This window comes from Saccopteryx bilineata, chromosome 2, assembly GCF_036850765.1.
Source record: "Saccopteryx bilineata isolate mSacBil1 chromosome 2, mSacBil1_pri_phased_curated, whole genome shotgun sequence".
Lineage (NCBI taxonomy): Eukaryota > Metazoa > Chordata > Mammalia > Chiroptera > Emballonuridae > Saccopteryx > Saccopteryx bilineata.
This window is the reverse complement of record NC_089491.1, coordinates 44,506,632-44,519,605: the sequence shown is the minus strand read 5'-3', so window position 1 is coordinate 44,519,605 and position 12,974 is coordinate 44,506,632. Positions and strand designations below refer to the sequence as shown.

Sequence of the window (12,974 nt, the reverse complement as noted above, 5' to 3'; positions counted from 1 at the left end):
ATAGGTAAAATTCAAAGTGTGAGAGAGACAAAGGAATTTTAATGTAAGAGCACAAAGAGTTCACTGGTATGGATTCAGATTCCACATTGGAACTAGACTTTAAGAAACTACCACTTATCAAGTTTAATATAATATCAAAGAAGAATATGGACGATGCTCTAAAAATACTTTTATAGTCACCCCACCCTCATGCCCTATTGCCAGCACATGTCATGTGAGGTCACATTTCCTTCATATATTTCAAACAAAACACACTGATTGAACGTAGAAGCAAGTATACGAATCCTCCAATCTTCTATTAAGCCAGACATGAGAGAGGTTTGCAAAAATGTAAAATAATGCCACTCTTCAAATTAATAGCATTTTTAGAAAATATAGATTTTTTTCCCTAAAATGTGTTATTTATGTTAGTATGTAATAGGTTTATTATTTTTATTTCTAAACAAATTAATATTTTTAAGTTTCTCGGTTATAATTTTGAATACAGTAAATACCAGTAGATATCATTCATAATTTTTAAGAATGAAAAAGAGTCCTGAGACCCAAAACTTTCAGCAGCACTATCTTAAAAGAATGGTGGGAAGAATCTGGGGTTTCTTTTGTCCCTGCCAATGAAAAATTGAAATAAATCATCTGTGGAGAGTGAAGGAGGCTATTGGTGGAGAAGAATTTATCGGAAGCTCCAAAAACGGTGAGAAAGTTTCAGATGGTTACAAATAGAAAAGCAGGTGGGTGCTAGAAACTAAGGGCTCTCTGGTTCCTCCTAAGTGCTTCACCTTAGACACCATTCGTCATTGTTGACTGAGCAGGGGCTTAATTGACAGCAGAGCCGCTAGCCTTCATGCTGTCCTCCCTGGCCCAGAGCCATGCACTGTAGTCACACGTGCACAAAGCAGCACCTCACTGCGGGTGTCCTGGTTTCCAGGGCACCATATGCCTCAGGTGGTGCAGCAGTACCTGCAATAGACAGATAAGACCTAATACCAGACTAGTGTTCAGCCTCAGGTTGCCCATGAGTCACAGCTGAGAAGCCCCAAGACAAGAGAGCAGGTGGCGCTCTCTGAAAGTAAAAAAAAAAAGTAAAAGTAAAATTCACTTCTAGAGGCGCGTGAGTTCTGCTGTCCTAGAAGCATAGGAGAATTATCTCACTGACCAGTGATTTTTAACCCTTTTCATCTGATGGTACACTAAACTAATTACTAAAATTCTGTGGCACACCAAAAAATAGATATTTTGCCAATCTGACAAAAAAAAGATATAATTATGATTCAGTCGCATGTTATTGTTGTGTTGGCTGTGATCATTTTTTTATTTGACAATCTAAGGGAAAAGAGGTCAGTGACCCTGACTAAATAGTCAGGTATTACATGTTTTAAAAATTCTTTTGTGGCACACCGGTTGAAAATCGCTGTCACTGACAATTGAGAACAGAAGTGCTGAATGTCCTTCCTGTATCCCATCAGATATACTGTCCACCTGGATCTTCCCTGCTGCACCTAGGAGATTGGCATGCATGAACCAACTCAACAGACTGCCCAGGTCTCTGCCTTCCAACTGGGTTTGGCTTCTAGCAGACCAGAGGGAAAGAAAAGAGGAAGAGAGGTCATCTATTGTTCCCATTCCCTCCTTGTTGAGTCAGCAAGGGGTGTCTTTCTCTCTCCCTAAGACATCTTTATCCATACATTTCTCTCTCTCCCTCTCTCTCTCTCTCTCTCTCTCTCACACACACACACACACACACACACACCATAAAGGCTCCCTCGCATCACCCCTTTACACTTCCCCTCAGTTACTGAGACTGACACTCTGACTCTTGTTGCTTTAACAAACCCCACCTGCATCTCTGTAAATACACCTCTGTTAACCCTTTGCAAATGACCCAACTTGAGTGTGCTGTTTACTCCCACCACCTTGACTAGTACAGCAAATTGGAGGCCCTTGGATATATCTTGAGAGGGGAAATCTGGGGAGCAGAACCAGCCTTTCTTCTAATCATTCTGATTTGAACATTGAAAGACATGAGAACTAGATTTTTTTGTTGGAGCTGGTAAAGCAGAGCACAAGTTACAGTGTTTGCTAATACAGCTACCCCCTACAGACTGCTAGCACATGAAGGGGAAGACTCATCTTTCGAGTCTGTGCTGGTAGATGCTAAGGAATGGTCATTGGCAGTAACTGAACTGTAAGAATTTAGACCAGTCACTTCCTCTCTCTAGGTCTCAATTTCTTCATCTGCAACAACCCTATCCAGGAACACTGAATTCGCCCTCACTCTGGCTAAGTAAAAAAGACAAAGTCAGGGTAATTAAAATATTCATTAAGTAAATTCTTTTTTCTTTCTTTTTTAAAGAGACAGAGAGAGAGTCTATCTCAGAGGATAGATAGAGACAGACAGACAGGAATGGAGAGAGAAGAGAGCATTAACCATTAGTTTTTCGTTGCAACACCTTAGTTGTTCATTGACTGCTTTCTCATATGTGCCTTGACTGTGGGCCGTCAGCAGACCGAGTAACCGCTTGCTCAAGCCAGCAACCTTGGGTCCAAGCTAGTGAGCCTTGCTCAAATCAGATGAGTCTGCGCTCAAGCTGGCGACCTCCGGGTCTCGAACCTGGGCCCTCCACATCCCAGTCTGACAGTCTATCCACTGCGCCACCGCCTGGTCAGGCTCATTAAGTAAATTCTTTATGTCAACTTTATTGTTTCAAGGACACCAAGTAACATGAACTTGGAAGGAGATTAGGCAGAATGTTGCGGGAAGTGCTTGAACTCCCAATATTTTAAATGACGTGTAATTAATACATTATTTTAAAGCAAATAGGCCCTTCAAAGAGGCGCTTCTTAAGTAATTTACCAGAGAACAGAGGCAGGTAAATAGCAGAACCCTACACCATGACATGTACTATTATGGTCTAATCTATATTGGACACCGAAAGATGTCCGCCTCACATTATTGTGACAAATTGCCCGGTTACAAAACATGAAATGCATAATCCCACTTTCATAAATATTCATACCTATCTACCTACACGGGATGGGAGGTCATTTGGGAACATGATGCGTATTGCCAGAGGTGTGGGAAAGTGTGAATTTATTATCTGCTTACTCCTTTTACAGTAATGTTTTAAATAAATGAAAACTATTTCCATTCGGCGTTGGAGGAGCGAGAGAGTCTGGCCGGCGAGGGCGAGGCTCCACTGCGGCAGGCCGAGAATGGCCGAGGGAAGAGGACGCAGGTGGATGGCCCCGGGCCAGCTCCCCGCCCCACACCCCTGGCCCCACACCCCTGGCCCCGCTTCCCGCCGACAAGGCCCGCGGTTTAGTGGGCGTGGCTGGGCCGGGGACAGGGGGCGGTGTGCCCTGCCCGCGTGCGGCTCCGCCCTCCGCGCCAGGGAAGGCGGGGCGGGCGGCCCGGAAGACCGCGGGAAGGAGCGGGACTGGGGCCATGGCGGCGCCAGGAGCGCTGCTGGTCATGGGCGTAAGCGGCTCGGGAAAGTAGGTCTGGGACGGCAGCGGGCGCGGGGTGGCGTTGGCGGCCAAGCCCGTTTTCGTTGCGTGCCCGCGGCCACGGGAAGGCCCGGGGGGATGCCCCTCAGCTCCGCAGTAAACTGAGGCCCCGGCACTTGCTCCCTCTCCCCACCTTCCGACCTTCTCATCCGGGGGCACCTGGCGCGGCACCACGTCCGAGATCCGGGGTCTCCTAGTATCTACAGAGAAGCTCTGGCGAAAGCTCTTTGTAAAGAGGGGTCTGCTGGGGTACCTGGAGCGCCTGGCGCGGCCATCAGTGCCCGTGGGCCCCGACTTGGCAGAGCAAGGAGGGTGCAAAAGCGGAAGCGAGGGGGCAAACCTGGTCCCAGCCTCCTCCAAACCTTGGGCAGGCTGGGCAGAGCGGCAGCTCCCTCCTTCTAGTTCCCGGCTTTCTGATTAGATTTTGGACCGCGAATTTAACCTTGTTTCCGCGTGTGTGATCAGCGTTTGTCAGCTAAAGCTGAAGGAGTCCATGTTAACATGCAGGGGGGTTCCTGACAGCTTGTAAGGAAGGAGGAACACTGGTTACCACAAAGCCCCTGCCCGCCCTGGTGGTCCAGCTTGGGGGCTTGGGGCGCTAGCCTTTGGCTTCGGAGTAGAGGTTCCCAGGGATAGTCAACCTTTTTATACCTACCACCCACTTTTGTATCTCTGTTAGTAGTAAAATTTTCTAACCGCCCACCAGTTCCACAGTAATGGTGATTTATAAAGTAAGGAAGTAACTTTATAAGTTTATAAAGCAGAGTTAGAGCAAGTTAAAAAAATATAATTACTTACCAAGTACTTTATGTCGGATTTTCGCTAAGTTTGGCAGAATCAATCTTTTTTTTTTTTTTTTTTACAGAGACAGAGTCAGAGAGAGGGATATATAGGACAGACAGACAGGAACAGAGAGATGAGAAGCATCAATCACTAGTTTTTCATTGCACATTGCGACACCTTAGTTGTTCATTGATTGCTTTCTCATATGTGCCTTGACCGCTGGCCTTCAGCAGACCGAGTAACCCCTTGCTCGAGCCAGCAACCTTGGGGCTAAGCTGGTGATCTTTTACTCAAACCAGATGAGCCCGCACTCAAGCTGGTGACCTCAGGGTCTCAAACCTGGGTCCTCGGCATCCCAGTCCGATGCTCTATCCACTGCGCCACCACCTGGTCAGGCCAGAATAAATCTTTATAAAACAACTTACTATAGTTAAATCTATCTTTTTATTTATACTTTGGTTGCTCCGCTACCGCCCACCATGAAAGCTGGAACGCCCACTAGAGGGCGGTAGGGATGAGGTTGACTACCACTGGATCAAAATCTGTGCAGTATATCAAGAAACACAGCCACTGCAGCATTCCATCAGAGGCAGCAAAAGACAGAACTTCACTAAAATATAACCTTCAAAGGCCTGCCGTATTTCTGAATTAGCAATTGCCCGTATGGTCAGGTGTATATTATAGACTCTTTCTTGCCCCAGGAAGGTGGTTTTAGCTTTCCAAAATTATTGTGGCATTTTTAACCTCACACCTTGAGAAATTAAAATAATTTGAGGAATCTTGGAGGCTGAGATTGTATGAGATGAAGACGCTGGAGAATGTGAGACTGGCGTGATGGGATGGGGGCCCTAGGTCTTGCTCTGCTGCTGCTTGGTTATGGAGCTTGGAACAGGACCCTTCTCTGCCTTGGATCAGATGAGGGGGGTTCTGAACCAGATAATTTATATGGTTATGATGGTCATGCACTCAGTATTTAATGAACTCAACCCTTCAGCCCCATGGATAGCTGGAGAAAGGGCATTATAGGCAGAGAGAATGGCAATGCGGCTTGGTCTCTTAGTGGACCAGCAGGGAAGCCATTATGGCTGAATGATGGGAGATGAGGTCAGAGAAACAAGGCAGATGAAGAAAAGTAGTCATATGCTGGAGGTGTTTTGAAGGCACAACCAAAAAGCTGTGTTGATAGACTGGATGTAGGGTATGAGAGGGAGAGAAGAGTCGAGGATGATTTCAAGATCTAATTGATCATGTTATTTTTTTTCTCAAAAAAGTGAAAACATAGAACAGGGTCAAAAAGACTTCCAGAGTTTAATGAAAGCTTATATATTGCTTTGGAGGGGAAAATTAGTGGTAACTGGCTAGTCATTTCATTTAAATTCCTGGAGAAAACTAAAGTCAGGCTCTAGGCTCCAGGGTCAAGAGCATCCCTCTCACTGCTTCAATATCGTCGTTATTGTTTTCATACCGGCGGGGCAGCCACCTTGGAGGGAAGAGGTACCACATAGGTTGGGAAAGCAGTCATTTGAACATTTGTGTCCTTTCCACAGATCAACCGTGGGTGCCCTGCTGGCATCAGAGGTAACCTGTCCTAATGCCTCCCTATTACAAGTCCCATAGTATCTCCTGGCTTCTCTTCCTTTCCCCACCCTTTCTTCTGGCCAGCAGTGGTTTGTTAAACTGCCCACAGCACCTCCATAGTGCTGTTAAAACCATTGGAGCAACTCTGTCTTTCTCTTTGGTGATTACAAACAGGGATGAATGAAATATTGAGCTGCAGCAGCCCCCTGAACAGGGGATCTTGAAGTGGCATCCTCGCCCCTCCCCCTGAACCTGGAGGGTTGTCCTTGGGCTACTGGTACAGAGGGTGGCTGGGTGGGCCACACTGCCTGCCACATACACCCTTTCCCTTTGTTCCTAAAGCTAGGGTGGAAATTCTATGATGCAGATGACTATCACCCAGAGGAAAATAGAATGAAGATGGGAAAAGGGATTCCGCTGAATGACCAGGTGATGTTCACCGTTTCCAACACCAATATTCCAGCTAGGTGACGCAGGTTGAAATCTTTGCAGCACTTGGTATATTCAGTTCCTGAGTCATGACGTAACTCAGAGTGCTCCACAAGCCAGGCACAGGGGGGTCTCAGCTAACCTTAACTTTGACCCTGAACTTAACCTCAGGAATGATGTACCCACTCTCTGCCCCAAATTGGGCAGGGTCTGCCAGAACAGTGTTGAAGAATTCTAATGTGCAGAAAGTACATTAGAAGTTCAGGCTTCCCTTCCCAGGTCCTATCAGCATGCCACTATCCTCAGACTCTGGCATCCACCCCAAACCAGCAATCTTCGCAAATTCAAGCCTGGCCCGTTGGAAGTTTCCCACCAATTTCAGGGTCAAGACCAAACAACCCCACCAATTTCAGGGTCAAGACCAAACAACCTGAAGTCCTGAATGTGGGCAGTTAGGCCAGAATGACCTTGCAACCCCTCCCTCTCTCCCACTTTCGGCTGCTCCTGCTGTGCTTCTTCCCAGGGCCTTTGCACCTGATGGTCCCACTGCCTAAAATGTGCTTCCTTTCCTCGCCACCAAGTTAACCTGCTTGTTCTTCACATCTCAGCTCCCTTGCCACTTCTTTAAGGAAGCCCTCCCTGACCTAAAGTAAAAGCTCCTAGAATAAACCATGTCCCAGTTGCAGTTTGACATTTGGTGGTGTAAGAGTTTGATATTTATCTCTGCAACTAGACTACCTACAAAAGGGCAGGGACTGTGGCCATTTCTGTAACCACTGTATATCCCCAGAGCCTGATACATAGTATAGGTCTGAGAATATTTGTGGCACATTTGTGAGTAAATGAATGAGAAGGAATGAATGAATAGCATTTCATCCCCATATGCACCATCACAAGGCCTTTTCCTAGAGGGCTCCCTCAAGCCAGATTTACAACTGGATTCACTGGCTTAACCACAGCCCAGGAGACAGTGATGGCAGGGTCAAGTCCAGGTCCACAGAGGAGGGGCCCAGCCAGGCCCACATGGCAAGTGTGTCCAAAGGGCAGGACAGAATGGAACTGGCCAAAGACCAGTACTTGTTTTCACTCTCTGTGAACCTGGCTCATGCCCAATTGTGTCCCCAACATCTCACTCTCTTCCCTTTGTCCTGCCTTGAAGGACCTGAGTTGCTAAACCATTAATGGGTCTAATCCCAGAGCACTCTAGGGCGCACTTCCCTGTTTCAGAAAGTGCAGCTTAAGTTTGAGATGATTCAAGCCTTGAACCATCAAAATTTAACTGGAGGAGTGAACCATAAAAGAGACAGAGTAAGAATTTAAACATAATACTGATATTATGCTAGAGATAATAGACATAACAGATAATAGGAAACAGCTCTCCCGCTAAGCCTGTGTGACCTATGGCAAACGGGGCAGTCTCTCCGCGCCTCATTTTCCTCCCCTGAAGTAGGGTTGGTATCACTTCATTGGGTTCTTGGGAAGATTAAATAATAGAAAAAATATATACAAAGACAAGTGCCCAAATATTGAATAAGTACCACTTTTATTTAGTATTGTTGCTAATCCCGTGTCCACACAGACATGTATATGTAATGTGAGCCGTTTCAAGTGTGGAGGATGTGCCTGTGCCAGTGTTACGTTTCCCCTTGGTGACCTGCAAATAATGGCAAAGTCAAAGAACGGCGTAAAGCAACCCAAATGGACAGATTTTAAAGTGGCATTTAAATGTCCTTCCTCTGGCCCTGGCTGGTTGGCTCAGCGGTAGAGCGTCGGCCTAGCGTGCGGAGGACCCCGGTTCGATTCCCGGCCAGGGCACACAGGAGAAGCGCCCATTTGCTTCTCCACCCCTCCGCCGCGCTTTCCTCTCTGCCTCTCTCTTCCCCTCCCGCAGCTAAGGCTCCATTGGAGCAAAGATGGCCCGGGCGCTGGGGATGGCTCTGTGGCCTCTGCCCCAGGCGCTAGAGTGGCTCTGGTCGCAACATGGCGACGCCCAGGATGGGCAGAGCATCGCCCTCTGGTGGGCAGAGCGTCGCCCCCTGGTGGGCATGCCGAGTGGATCCCGGTCGGGCGCATGCGGGAGTCTGTCTGACTGTCTCCCTGTTTCCAGCTTCAGAAAAATGAAAAAAAAAAATAAAATAAATAAATAAATGTCCTTCCTCTGTTCCAAAGTGAGGCTTGTTCAGTGGGCAGTAGGGTAAGGGCAGTAGGGTTCTGAAGAGGAGTGAATTGAGTAGAACACAGGATTTATCAGTTACTGGAGGAAAACAACAAATTCCTCAATATATTCAGGAGAAACTGTGCGAGTTAGCCGGTCTTGGGAGAGATGCAGGACGGAAAGGCGAGAACAGCAGATGGTTTACCTTCTTGACAAGAGCCCAGCAAATGTGAGGGCGAAGGGGAAGAGCAAGAACCTAACTTGAACATGCCAAGGGCTCCTTAAGGCTATTTAAATAAAATGTAACTCCAGTTCCTGGGTCACAGGGCTACATTTCAGGTGGTCAGTAGCTACATGTGGCTGGTGGCTACCAATCCAGATGGTGCAGATGGAGAACACAGTAGAAAGTTCTGTTGAACAACACAGTTCTAGAAAGAGAAGTTATTAGCATGACGACGATGGGAACAGTAATGAACTTCTGAGCTCCCAGTCAGCGAGTCCCCACAGGGTCCTGGCAGCCACAGTCACACTGCAGCAGACTTCAACTTCAGTCTGTTTAAAAGAGATTTTTTTTCTGTGAAATTGTACACCTGAAACCTGTACGACTTTGTTAGTGAGAGTCACCCCCATAAATTAATGAGAAATTTTTTCCTGGTTATAAATGTTAATACTTATCTGGTATAGAAATTTTGGACAGTGCTGAAAAATTCACAGAATATACCACCCTTGGTTTCATCTTCCAAAAATACCTACTGATTGAATTTTGGAGCCCCCCCCCCATTTTAGGTATATATTCTTTTTACAAGCATTTTTCCCTCTATGGTCCTAAATTCACTTTTCCACCAGGGAAAATGAGTTCCTTTCCCCTTCCCCTTTCCTCCCGCTCTGCCTTCCCTCTCCGCCCTCCCCCTCTCTGCCTCCCCTGGAGTACTAGATACACTCTACCTCCACATGTTCCTCTGAGCTCCATCTCCCTTTCACCCTTTAACCATCATCCCCTTCCAAAGGACACTTTATTTCTCTAGATGTTTTCATCAGATCACTGAAACCATAGGTCCAAGAATCCTTCTTTGTCCTCACGATGTTCTGACTTAACGCTCGGTATAGCATTCATTGTGCCCACTACTTCCAAGCACTTGGCCGGTGGTGGGAGACATACCATTCCTCCCTCCCACCCTTGCATGTAGGAACTATCAGAAATGAGACGACCCTGAACATCAGGTCCAGCAGCAGGTTCTCACAAGTCACTAAAATGGTCGGAAACTGTAAAAATAAATAAAATTAAGAAATAAAAATTAGCATTCATAAGTCACTTATAAATTAGAAATGGAAATATAAAATATTTAAAAATGTATGACAAAACTGATAACAACCCAAATTTATGGGTACCCTGAAGCCTGACCCAAGAAAATGTTTCTGTGCTTAACTGCCCAGTGATGTGACCCTCAGCCTCATGTATGGCCTACTTCTCAAAGCCACTAAGATCTCTCTGGACTTTAACATTGAGGAACAAGATTAACTATGTCTGTATAGACAAACAATACTTGGAAAGTCACTTTGCATTTGTTTTCATTTTAGGACAGAATTCCATGGCTTTGCAACTTGCATGACATTTTACTAAGGTAAGAGCATCACTCTTGGCCTGAGCCAGTGAATAAAGACCCATCAGAAAGTACAAGAAGGCCCTGGCTGGTTGGCTCTGTGGTAGACCATCAGCCCGGCATGTGGATGTCCCAGTTTGATTCCTGGTCAGGACACACAGAAGTGACCATCTGCTTCTCCCTCCCCCCTTCCCTCCTTCCTTCCTTCCTTAGTTCTTTCTCTCTCTTTTTTCTTTCTTTCTCTCTCTCTCTCTCTCTCTCCCCCTCTCCCCACCCCCCGGGACTAGAGCAAGTTGACCTCAGATGCTGAGGATGGCTCCGGTGGCCTCTGCCTCAGGCACTAAAATAGCTTGGTTGCAGAGCAACAGAGCAACAGCCCCTGATGGACAGAGCATCACCCCCTTGTGGGCTTGCCAGGTGGATTCTGGTGGGGGGTGCATGCGAGAGTCTTACCTCTCTGCCTTCCCTCCTCTCACAAAAGAAAAAGAAAAAGATACAGAAAAAGAAAAAAAAAAAACACTCCTGAAATCACAATTGACTGATAATAAAGGATCCAAGAAACAGAATGTGTTCCCATCAGATAACCAGATAACCAACAATGATTTCAGTCATCACAGACATAGCGTTGAGTTGGGTTCTGGAGACAAAGCTAGGTAGGCAGCTCCACAATTACTAGCTGGGAATCTTAGCCCCCAGGGCTTCTATGAGCCTGTTTCATTTGAAGAAAGAAAAAAGGGGGGAAGAGGGTTAAATAGTTCCTAGTCACAGATTACTGTGAAGAATTAGCAAGATGAAGTGTAAGTAGTATTTTGAACAGTATCAATACATAAGTGCTCGAGAAAAACGGTAACATGCCGCAGCTGCACCGCGTCCTACATCCACAGGAGCCAGCACTTCCCGAGCGCTCGCTGTGTACCCCTAGGCAGGTCCTGAGCGTCCTACATCCACAGGAGCCAGCACTTCCCGAGCGCTCGCTGTGTACCCCTGGGCAGGTCCTGAGCGTCCTACATCCACAGGAGCCAGCACTTCCCGAGCGCTCGCTGTGTACCCCTGGGCAGGTCCTGAGCGTCCTACATCCACAGGAGCCAGCACTTCCAGAGCGCTCACTGTGTACCCCTGGGCAGGTCCTGAGCGTCCTACATCCACAGGAGCCAGCACTTCCCGAGCGCTCGCTGTGTACCCCTGGGCAGGTCCTGAGCAGCCCCGTTTAACATGGTGAGCTTATGGTCAGGGAGGTACACACCTTGCCCAAGATGTTCAGTTCACTAGTGGCAGATCCACACCTCAAAGCCAGGGCTGCCTGAACCTGGACCACCATTTTCTAACACCTGGCACTGGCAAGGAAGTAATAGTGCTGGGCTCGACCTAGAATTGACACCAAGTGTTTTAAATGTCTTCATTCTTTTTTTTTTTTAAGATTTTATTTATTCATTTTAGAGAAGGGGGGAGAGAGAGGAGGGGGAGGAGCAGGAAGCATCAACTCCCATATGTGCCTTGACTGGGCAAGCCCAGGGTTTCAAACCAGCGACCTCAACATTCCAGGTTGATGTTTTATCCACTGCGCCACCACAAGTCAGTCAGGCTAAATGTCTTCTTTCTTTAGCGCTTCCTCACCCCCCTTTGTTAACAGAGATGTAGCCTCTGGACAGCATGTGGTTCTAGCCTGCTCGGCTCTGAAGAAAGTGTACAGAGACATCTTAATACGAGGGGAAGCTGGTGCGCCTCAGAAGCGTGACGAGCCCGGGGAGGAAGGAGCACTGGCCGAGGTGAAGCTCCTTGTGGTCTATCTGGCTGGGTCATTTGAGGTCATCTCTGGACGCTTACGCAAAAGAAAAGGACATTTCATGCCCCCTGAGTTACTGCAATCCCAGTTCGATACTTTAGAGCCCCCATCAGCTCCAGAAAATTTCATCCAAATCAGTGTGGACAAGGATCTTTCAGAGATAATTGCTGCAGTTATGAAGACTGTAAAATGAAATGCAAGTTGCTTCCTATCAATGGTCCAGAAGAGAATTAGGCATACACTTCTACCCCATCCCAGACCATGTTCCCATGTTCCAGCATCTTTATTGGTACTGTACTCTAAATTCCAAGGTTTTAAACCACGATGTCTAGAGATATATGCTTGTTCAGGTATAATATTAGGAATTTGTGATACTCGTGTCATCATGCTCTGACACATGGGGGGGGGGGGTTTGAAAGTAAAGCTTCAAATTGAAATTTAAATTCATGTGACCCAGTCAGTCGGTCAGAGGATATTATATAATCAGTCCTGAAATTACTACCTTATTTACAACATTCTTGATCATACTGTATTCTGACAAATAAATGAAACCTCTTGGCATCCTTTGGAAATTGGTCTTGGGAGCAGAAACATGTCCAAAATCCACCACTCACCAGCAAGTCATTTCACACCTGATACACACAGACAAGCAAATGAAAAGCACATGTAGTTCACAGATATACAAAACTACAAAAATGGAAGTCGAGTGAATGAAGCATGGGGCTCGCTGACCCACTCTGCCCACCTCCATTTTACAGAGGCCTCTGAGACCAAGCTGGTGTCGGCCTACCAGCCCTCTAAAAGCCATCAGTGACAGACACTGGGTGAGGAAGGAACGCCAGAGCTGCTCTTGCCAAGACATGACACGAAACCTCCCAGTGGGCAGCCACGTGCCAGTGGCAGAGCAGGAAGCCAGAGGTGCTGGTGCGCTGCTGGCAGGCAGCTTCCTTGCACCAGCTAGGGCACCAGCCAGGGAAGCTGCCATCGGGCCAGCCTGGGCTGGGCCTGAGCCCTTCCACGATGGGGCTCCAGGAAGATAGGAAGACGCTTCCTTATCCCTCTGTCCTAGCCAGGGCCACAGCACTCAGCCACTCTACAGGGCTACTGGTTCGCTCTGCCAAAAAGTGACTTTTGGAACCAA

The 12,974-nt window shown here is 47.1% G+C and overlaps 1 protein-coding gene across 4 annotated transcripts; it reads left to right on the top strand.

The window, feature by feature from the left end:
• Positions 1 to 3,388: 3,388 nt before the first annotated feature.
• IDNK (IDNK gluconokinase) lies at positions 3,389 to 12,405 on the top strand. Of its 4 annotated transcripts, none has more exons than XM_066257006.1 (5): positions 3,389 to 3,492; positions 5,835 to 5,865; positions 6,208 to 6,294; positions 10,028 to 10,071; positions 11,681 to 12,405. In XM_066257006.1, exons 1-5 carry the CDS (start codon positions 3,443 to 3,445, stop codon positions 12,024 to 12,026), a joined length of 558 nt encoding a protein of 185 aa, XP_066113103.1. In that variant the 5' UTR covers positions 3,389 to 3,442; the 3' UTR covers positions 12,027 to 12,405. The 4 variants fall into 4 exon arrangements, with proteins under 4 accessions (XP_066113103.1, XP_066113101.1, XP_066113105.1 ...); XM_066257004.1 differs by having other exon boundaries at positions 11,654 to 12,405; XM_066257008.1 differs by having other exon boundaries at positions 3,402 to 3,492; positions 6,212 to 6,294.
• The last annotated feature ends 569 nt before the right edge of the window (positions 12,406 to 12,974 follow it).

Excerpts from the sequence above, each read along its gene's own strand:
- IDNK (XM_066257004.1), top strand. The coding sequence starts at position 3,443 with ATGGCGGCGCCAGGAGCGCTGCTGGTCATGGGCGTAAGCGGCTCGGGA. Across the intron at positions 3,493-5,834 it reads GGCGTAAGCGGCTCGGGAAA|ATCAACCGTGGGTGCCCTGC; the intron begins GTAGGTCTGGGA and ends TCCTTTCCACAG. Across the intron at positions 10,072-11,653 it reads TTGCATGACATTTTACTAAG|CGCTTCCTCACCCCCCTTTG; the intron begins GTAAGAGCATCA and ends TTCTTTCTTTAG.